This window comes from Montipora foliosa, chromosome 7 (assembly GCF_036669935.1).
Source record: "Montipora foliosa isolate CH-2021 chromosome 7, ASM3666993v2, whole genome shotgun sequence".
Lineage (NCBI taxonomy): Eukaryota > Metazoa > Cnidaria > Anthozoa > Scleractinia > Acroporidae > Montipora > Montipora foliosa.
Window position 1 is genome coordinate 25,849,448 of NC_090875.1, and position 7,500 is coordinate 25,856,947.

General features: G+C 41.0%; 3 protein-coding genes across 4 annotated transcripts in view; all 3 read right to left on the bottom strand.

Annotated features, from left to right (window-relative positions):
- Positions 1–7,500, bottom strand: part of LOC138011569 (dynein axonemal heavy chain 6-like) — a 142,303-nt gene that overhangs the window by 76,834 nt on the left and 57,969 nt on the right. The window lies entirely within an intron of this gene.
- LOC138011567 (melatonin receptor type 1A-like) lies at positions 262–2,420 on the bottom strand. The gene is made up of 2 exons (XM_068858632.1): positions 2,015–2,420; positions 262–1,095 (listed from the first exon to the last, which is right to left on the bottom strand). Exons 1-2 carry the CDS (start codon positions 2,383–2,385, stop codon positions 414–416), a joined length of 1,053 nt encoding a protein of 350 aa, XP_068714733.1. The 5' UTR covers positions 2,386–2,420; the 3' UTR covers positions 262–413.
- The window catches only part of LOC138011568 (neuropeptide Y receptor type 1-like), a 3,316-nt gene continuing 2,028 nt past the window's right edge, over positions 6,213–7,500 (bottom strand). Inside the window, exon 2 of the mRNA XM_068858633.1 lies at positions 6,213–7,500. This exon is cut by the window's right edge and continues 785 nt beyond it. The gene's annotated coding sequence lies outside the window, so the exon portion shown is untranslated.

The window sequence follows — 7,500 nt, forward strand, 5'->3', positions numbered from 1 at the left end:
AAGGTTAAGTCCCACTTTGCGCTTTGTAAAATAATGATCTAGTCAATCATGTAAAGTAAAATATGGGTGACCGATGAAATGTTCCCATCCCGGTCACCCTTTGCTCCAAACACTCAGTGTACTAGGGTTCTGTGCCTTCTGATCGCGCACAGTTATCATAGAAACCCTGGTGACTTCTTTGCTTCTCTTGGTGTAGATTTCGAGAGCGCTGGAGCCATGCCCGGAGATCAAGGATCTGTGTATAAGAACAGGAAATGTAAACAAAACTAAAGCTAGAACCATATAAGCGATAACAAGACTTGAAATGAGAAAAAGTTGTGAAAGAAAGGAAACGCAGTTCCTCTCACTGAAGTACCATTGAAAACTACTGGAGAAAAGTGAACTTGACAGTGAGTTTTTCCAAGGTTTCTGGTTCAGTTGATCGACAAATTGTTCAGTTCCCGCAAATGTCTTTCTCCAGTCTTCGTTCTTGGCTGATCGTGTACATTCGCTGGTACTTCCACGTCTACTCGTTCCAAACGATGAATTCCGAACAACTTTAAGTAGGCTCTCCGATAAGAAGGATTCATGACGCCGTAAATGATCGGGTTTATCGCCGAACTGCAAATGCCAAATATAGTATACATGTAATAGGTTTCGCGGTTCAATTCCCATCCCGACCCGAGAAAGTTATCCACAAAATCCAGGACTAAAATTGGAGTCCAGCAGAATATAAAGCCAACCACGGTTGCAAACAAGATTTTTGTTACTTTGATATCCTCTATCGAGAGAGAGACCTTCCTTGTATTTCCGTTCCGGAGATTATTTGCCACAGTTCTCTCATGGATTTTAAGCGCTTTGAAAACTCTTAGGTAGCAAACGATCAAAATTACCATTGATATTCCGATGAAGATGTAGACGGGAAGAACAAGCAATGAAAATGTGGACTCAAAGAAACAAAAGAATTTCCCGGGTTGAAACACGTAATCCTTACCAGCGGCGGTGTATGTCAAAGGAGCTGATAAGGCTGCAATCCAGCCTCCAAGGACTATAAGTTTGGCTTTGGCTGAAGTGAAAATGACTCTATACATAGAGGTTTTAACGATGTGGAAATACCTAAAAGAAGGGAATGTAGTGCTTAATGCTCGGCTTATGTAAAAAAATATCTTGGCTTGGCCTCAGCTTCTTCGGTTTAGGGTCTCTTTTGAGGGTCCAACCACAATAAAGCTAAATAACGTATTCTCATTTTTTTGTAAAGTCGGTGGAACTAGTGAATAGCACTGAACCAGCGAAGTACTTGATGAGAAATAGTTGTCATGAAAACGTGGCTTATATTAATTCTTTTACTGGGACAGAAGTGCACGAAATTGCAACGCGCTGTCATTTTTAAGACTCAAATATCTTTTCTCATTCGTGGGAAGCGAAACAAACACGCTATGGTTTTTACATTTTCTTGAATTGAAATTAGACTAGATGTCAAATTCACGTTACCGCCGTAATTAACAAATAAAAAAACAGGTGTTTGCGAGAATAAAGAAAATTATCAGTTCTTACTGTAATATTCACAGGAAGGTGCAAAAATAATAACGCTATTCTAGCTTAGACAAGTTCAAGTTAAAGTGTATGTTTTCCCCAGAAAAAGTCGAGAAAAAGCAAAAAAGAGTCATCACAGTTTTGTTGTGACTGTTTCGTGGTGTAACGCTTTTCTCTTATACTATTTTTCAGAAATCTTGTCAAAAATAAAGAGAGGATAGGTTGTGAAATCAAGCCACATTTGAACACTTCCTTTAAATTGTTGGGGCGAACATTTGTAAAGAAACTTTGACAAACGCGGGGAAAGATTAACCTATAAGGGCACATTTTGTTCGTTTTTCGGCAGTTGAACGAATTCCATTCCAAAGAGAGATGAGCTTTATCTAGATTCTTGCGTTGGGTGAGGTGGAATCTCAGTGACTCCTTTTGTCTGATTTAGAAGAGATGGAAAATGACAAATAATTCACGTTTAATTTTGATTAAGGAAAGAACTCTCACTCACCGGTTTATCGCTACCAAAGCAAGGGTGTCGAGTGACGCGCAAGCTACCCACAAAACAAGGAATCCCTGGATCTGACAAATAAGGTACCCAAAAATCCAATCTCCAACGATTAGAACACCAATAGAAAATGGTGCACAGATGTCCAACATGATGATATCAGATATGGCCAAGGAAATCACAAAATAAGCGGTAATATTACGAAGTCGGTGATTTTTATACAAAACCAACAACATTGCAACGTTACCAAGAGTGCCGACGGAGAAGATAAAAGCGTATAAAAACGATTCGCCAATTGTGGAGGAAATCGAGCGCGTAGCGAGTTCTTTATAAAGAGGGGACCCGTCTGCGATTATCGTTGAAGAAGAAACCATTTTGCTGATCAGTGATATAACCACGAGTCGACGCCCTTTCGTGTACAAAGGGGTGACTTTTGTCTTATGTTTTTGCAATGTATTAATTGATTGAAGTGATGGTCGCACGTATTAGAGCACTTATACCACTGATCCTGACGTGTTTCAATCAGTAATTTAAAACTTTCATCTAGAAAGTCGAGGAAATCGTCATTGTGGCAAAGGTATGTTTATTCATGTCAAAAACAACCATTTATTTTGAACCGGACGAAAAGGTGAAAGCGAGCAGGTGATTTTTAAGTCTTGTCTTTAAAGTCATATAAAATAACTTGAAAGAATAAACAAATGCTAAATTATGGTACTGCTCAAAACATGAACAATAATAAAAATACAGGGAGCATTTTCCGATTTTCAAATAGTTATAAAAGAGCAAGTATTTACTTAAATACACGAAGAATATTAAAAAATCATCAAACAAAGGCGACAGGTGAATTTGTTTTCAATTCTTAAACAAAGAGAAATATCAGAGAATATATGCAATATAGTAGACATATACTTTAAATGAGTGAGATAGGCATCAATGGTGGAAGACAGTTATAAATTCTACTCAAAGTGGTTGCCCCGCCTATTTTGATCCCATTCTAGAATGTTATTGTGATTTGATAAATTACGAAATGTTGTTTCACTTAAACAACTAACTGTCTCCTGTAGTTACGGATCATAACAAGGACTATCACAGACTACAGCCACAAAACAATGAACGATTTGTTCAAGTCCTCGCTTTGAGTCTTGAAGTAATCGTTAAGGACCTACAACAAATAGCTCTTACAGAAAAACTGAGGCCACAGGGTTTTATATCAGCTAAAAGTATTTTATGCTTAAATAAAGGGTATTATTAGGGCTGATTTATGAGTGATGTGCACCAGACAACAGCAAAAATCCAGTGATACAAGTAGCGAATAGAAGGCGCTCACGACAGGGAGCCGAGCTTGCGAACTTATTCACTTTTGACTGCATCGTTTCGCAGGAACTCATTGGAGTGTAAGTTCAGGCTGATAAGACATTTAAATTGACGTATCATTTTGTATGAACTACGGACTCGGTGGAGAATTATTTTTAAAAGATGGAAGAGGTGCCAATTACGTGAAGGCAGATGTCCAGAAAACAAAATAGCCTCCCGTTTCGCTTTTGCTTCATCGATAAACTCGGTGGATTATTTTGTGTGGTGTATAACTAAGTGCCGGTGAAAGTCCCGACTGGATAAATTTCCACCACTTTTCTCCTCCACATTGGGAATGATTGTTGACTTGAATTTATTTATGTCAACTGGCCATAACCCCAGAAACCAGAACGACGAAAAGAAGAAGGAAAAACAATAGACCTAACTCTGATAAAAACCATGGCTTTCATGTTCATCATGCAAATTAACTGCTGTTTCTTTTGCCATTCTCCCTGCTTGTCAATGAACATACAAGAAAAAAACGCAGGTCAAGAAGAGATTAATTTTTCGCTGCGCAGGCCTTGAGGGGGGTTTTCACTTTATCAGCCGTTCACGATTTTTTGCGAGTGTAAATAGAGGTGACAGAAGTGCAAAAGCTATCGCAAACCTAACTCAAAACCGAAACAGGGCTTGCTCTCCGATTCTACTCCTCATATATGATGTTTTCAACCAACCTCTACAGACACCAGTAACAATAGAGAAATGTACGACTTCTGGTGGACGAACAAAACAAGCTAATGGGAGATTTTTTGTTTTCGTCCACCAACGTGGCGACGATGTCGCCATGTGAAAAACTCCTATACCAACTGTTTTAGTGCTCAACGTAGCACTATGTTGGGACGAAGCCCTAGTAACGCCTGTGTTAAAGGCCCTCCAGCACCGTCAACCAAAACTAGTATATACCGCACAAGTGAATAGGGCCTTATGTGCTTTTTGATTGTTTAGATGTGACACCGGCGACGGACAACTGAAATGCAAACTGCCACGTGGATTTGGTCGGAACGTCTTCTGTTAGCCGTTGGTGCGTCCAATGGACCAAGCTGACAGTAAAGGCGGATAAAGGCATCACGCAACGTTTGGTGATGTCCGTGCACTTGAAGGGTCGTGGTGGTGGAGGTAATAAAGCATTCTCGTAACAATAGAATAACATTTTGCAAGCGCATAATATACTATACACTTTTTTCCAAAATGGTAGCCATTTAGAAATTCTTTTGTTTTTATTCAAATTAGCCCTTGATGCCTCGTTCTTAAGCTTAAAATTCAAAAGAGTATTTTGCCTTGAACGAGGCATCAAGGTCTAATTTGAATAAATACAAAAGAATATCAAAATAGCGGCCATTTTGGAAATTGGTGTATAAGCGGCAAATGATGTTATTGTTCGTCGATTCGATGACGAATATGACCATGTCAGACGACATTTTAGAACATTTCGCGGTGTGTCCGCTGGTGGCTGATGAGACCGATGCTGGCATGGAAGCCCCTGCCACAGGTCTGGCACCAGAGAATGGGAGGCGTATTGGTGGAGTTTACGGCTGGAGCCTTTCTTGCCCTACGTTTTTCTTTGGCGGCGTTGGATCGTTGAACTTCCGAGTGGAGGGCGCCCTTGTGAATCATGCTTCGTCAGACTGGTCTGTCAGATGCTACGTTTTCCCATGTGGTGATGTCGATGTTGAAGTTCTTGAGGTAAGCTTTCAGGGAGTCTTTGAAGCGCTTACGCTGTCTTCCTACCTTCCTTGCCCCTTGACTAAGTTCACCGTACAGCAGCTGCTTGCGTATTCTGGAGTCTGACATTCGAAAGACGTGACCTGCCCAGCGTATCTGTACCTTGCGCATGGTGGTAATGACGCTGGGGAGCTGTGCCCTCTCCAGCACCTCGGTGTCCGGGATCTTAGCCTGCCAGCGGATGTTGAGGATGCTGCGTAGACACCGAAGGTGGAACTGGTGGAGTTGCTTCTCATGTCTCCTGTAGATGATCCAGGTTTCACAGCCATAAAGGAGAGAAGTTAACACGACATGGCCTGTAGCCCTGTAGACTTTGACGTTAGTGCGGCAAATGATACACCTACGGCAATGTGTCGGGAATTGGCTTGAGACAGCTCAGTCAAAACAAGCTTGAGTTGAACGGTTGATACTGCGGCTTTGTCCATGTTAAGCTGGATGCTAAGAGTTGTTAGTAACCCATCGGCAGAGATCCCATGTATATACCCTCCACGAGTCCCACGATTTCCCATTATTCAATCATCCATATTCATTTACCTTCATCTATATCCATTTACATGAGGTCTTTGCCAAACATCTCAGTCAGGCTAACACTTCTGGGGGAGAGGGGCGAGTCGCGTTTGACGACTAGTTTGCCGTCTTTGGTAAAAGTGACAACATCAAGATATCTTTTGACATGTGCAAAGTTGGTGAGCTTTTTGGATGAGCGTCACATGTTAATTAAGTGATTACGGCCAGGCTACATGGCTGGCGAAGGAAAGGCGCTCATTGCCGCTTATTATTACGGAACTTAAGCAAGGACAACGGCGACGACAACGACACAAATTTGCATATTAAGGACTGTGCCTACTATTGTTATTGCGCATACGTTCTGCGTATCTCGAGATACTCGGATTTCCTATCGGTGATGCTTGCTAATACAGGGATACTTTTGCGTGGTTTAAAACTATCTGGAGAAAGTAGATCTTAGTAAGTACTCTTGGTATCCAAAAAGAAAATCAGGGGTAACCATGCATTTTTGAGAGCTAAATAAGCTTCAATTTAAGAAAGAACGCCATACATTGGTTTGTATTTTAAACCTTTTTACAAATATTATTCATGAATTATGTTTGAAAAATGCGTGGTTAGCCCCAATTTTCTTTATGGATTTCAATACCAGTTGTTAAGATGTACATTTCCTGCATAATCACCCACCGGGGCAAAAATGTTTTTAATTAGAAGGTACCGTCCTTAAGTGAGCAAACACAATAGCTTTGCTCTCCTTTTTCATAGGTTTCAGAACATTTTTAATCTGGATAACAACCGTACTTGGCGCATGATCTGCCATATATGACACGGCCCTAATCCCGCATTCTTTTCGAGCTCCAATTATTTACTTTCCTGATCCAATGAGTTAATTGTCTAGACTTGTACACGAAGTCTGTATCGCTTAAGTGTATATTTTCAGTTTTGTGGGCAGACGTATTCAACAACTAGACCCTCCGTGAGGGTACACTGGGTTGCCTGTGGTACGTGCACCGTTGCAAACAATTTTTTTCAAGGTCATTAAGAAGTCATACATTGGTGAGACAGGTAGACGACTAGGTGACCGAATCCGCGAACACCTTCGCGATGTTGAGAAGAATGACAAGGATGCATCCAAGCCAGTCGCTCGCCATTTTAATCTGCCTAATCACTCCAAAAAACACGTGGCTATCTACGGCCTTCCCCTACATCTAGGTACGACGGAAAGCCGCAAGAATCTGGAACAAAAATTCATCTTTCAAATCGGCACCCTTAATCCTCACGGTATTAACGAACGCTTTTCATTTAACTAATATATTCCTATTTTTCACGTTGCCATGTTACCACCAATAGCGTAGCTCCTACTCTAGTATAAAAACTACACGTAACCCACAATTCCTCGATTCGCTCTGACGAAAGGCTAACGCTCGAAACGTCAGCTTTTAGAATCTCTGCACGGCGGCCAATTTACATTGTCAACTCCGTTTATAAAACCAAATTTTTGTATACTACTTCCCCACCAACGCAGAACCACAGTTTCTTTAGAAACTACCCCCTTCATTGCTGTCTGTTATACTTGTAGTCTTGGGTTGGGGACATCATGAACCCATTTCATATCCAGTGAGAAGCGCGTTTGAAACAATTGCTTCATCAAGTTTCATTTAACTCTGAGCTCTTTCCATTTCACAAAGCGACCAGCGAAATCAGTCTCCACATATAAGCTCAAACGGTATATGACCCGAGAAGACAGGTTGAAAGTCGTATATTTGCAAATGGTGAGCTTTCGTTGGTTTTCTTGGTGTGGATTTCGAGAGCGATGCAGTCACGCCGGGATGTCAAGGATCTGTCTAAAATGACAGGAAATGTAAACAAAACTGAAGCTTGAAACATATGAGCGATAACAAGACCTAAAA

What these genes read in the sequence shown, in the direction of transcription:
- LOC138011567 (XM_068858632.1), bottom strand. Translation starts at nt 2,385, where the DNA reads ATGGTTTCTTCTTCAACGATAATCGCAGACGGGTCCCCTCTTTATAAA. An exon ending in GCTTTGGTAGCGATAAACCG is followed by an intron (nt 1,096 to 2,014) that starts GTGAGTGAGAGT and finishes CCCTTCTTTTAG; the next exon opens with GTATTTCCACATCGTTAAAA.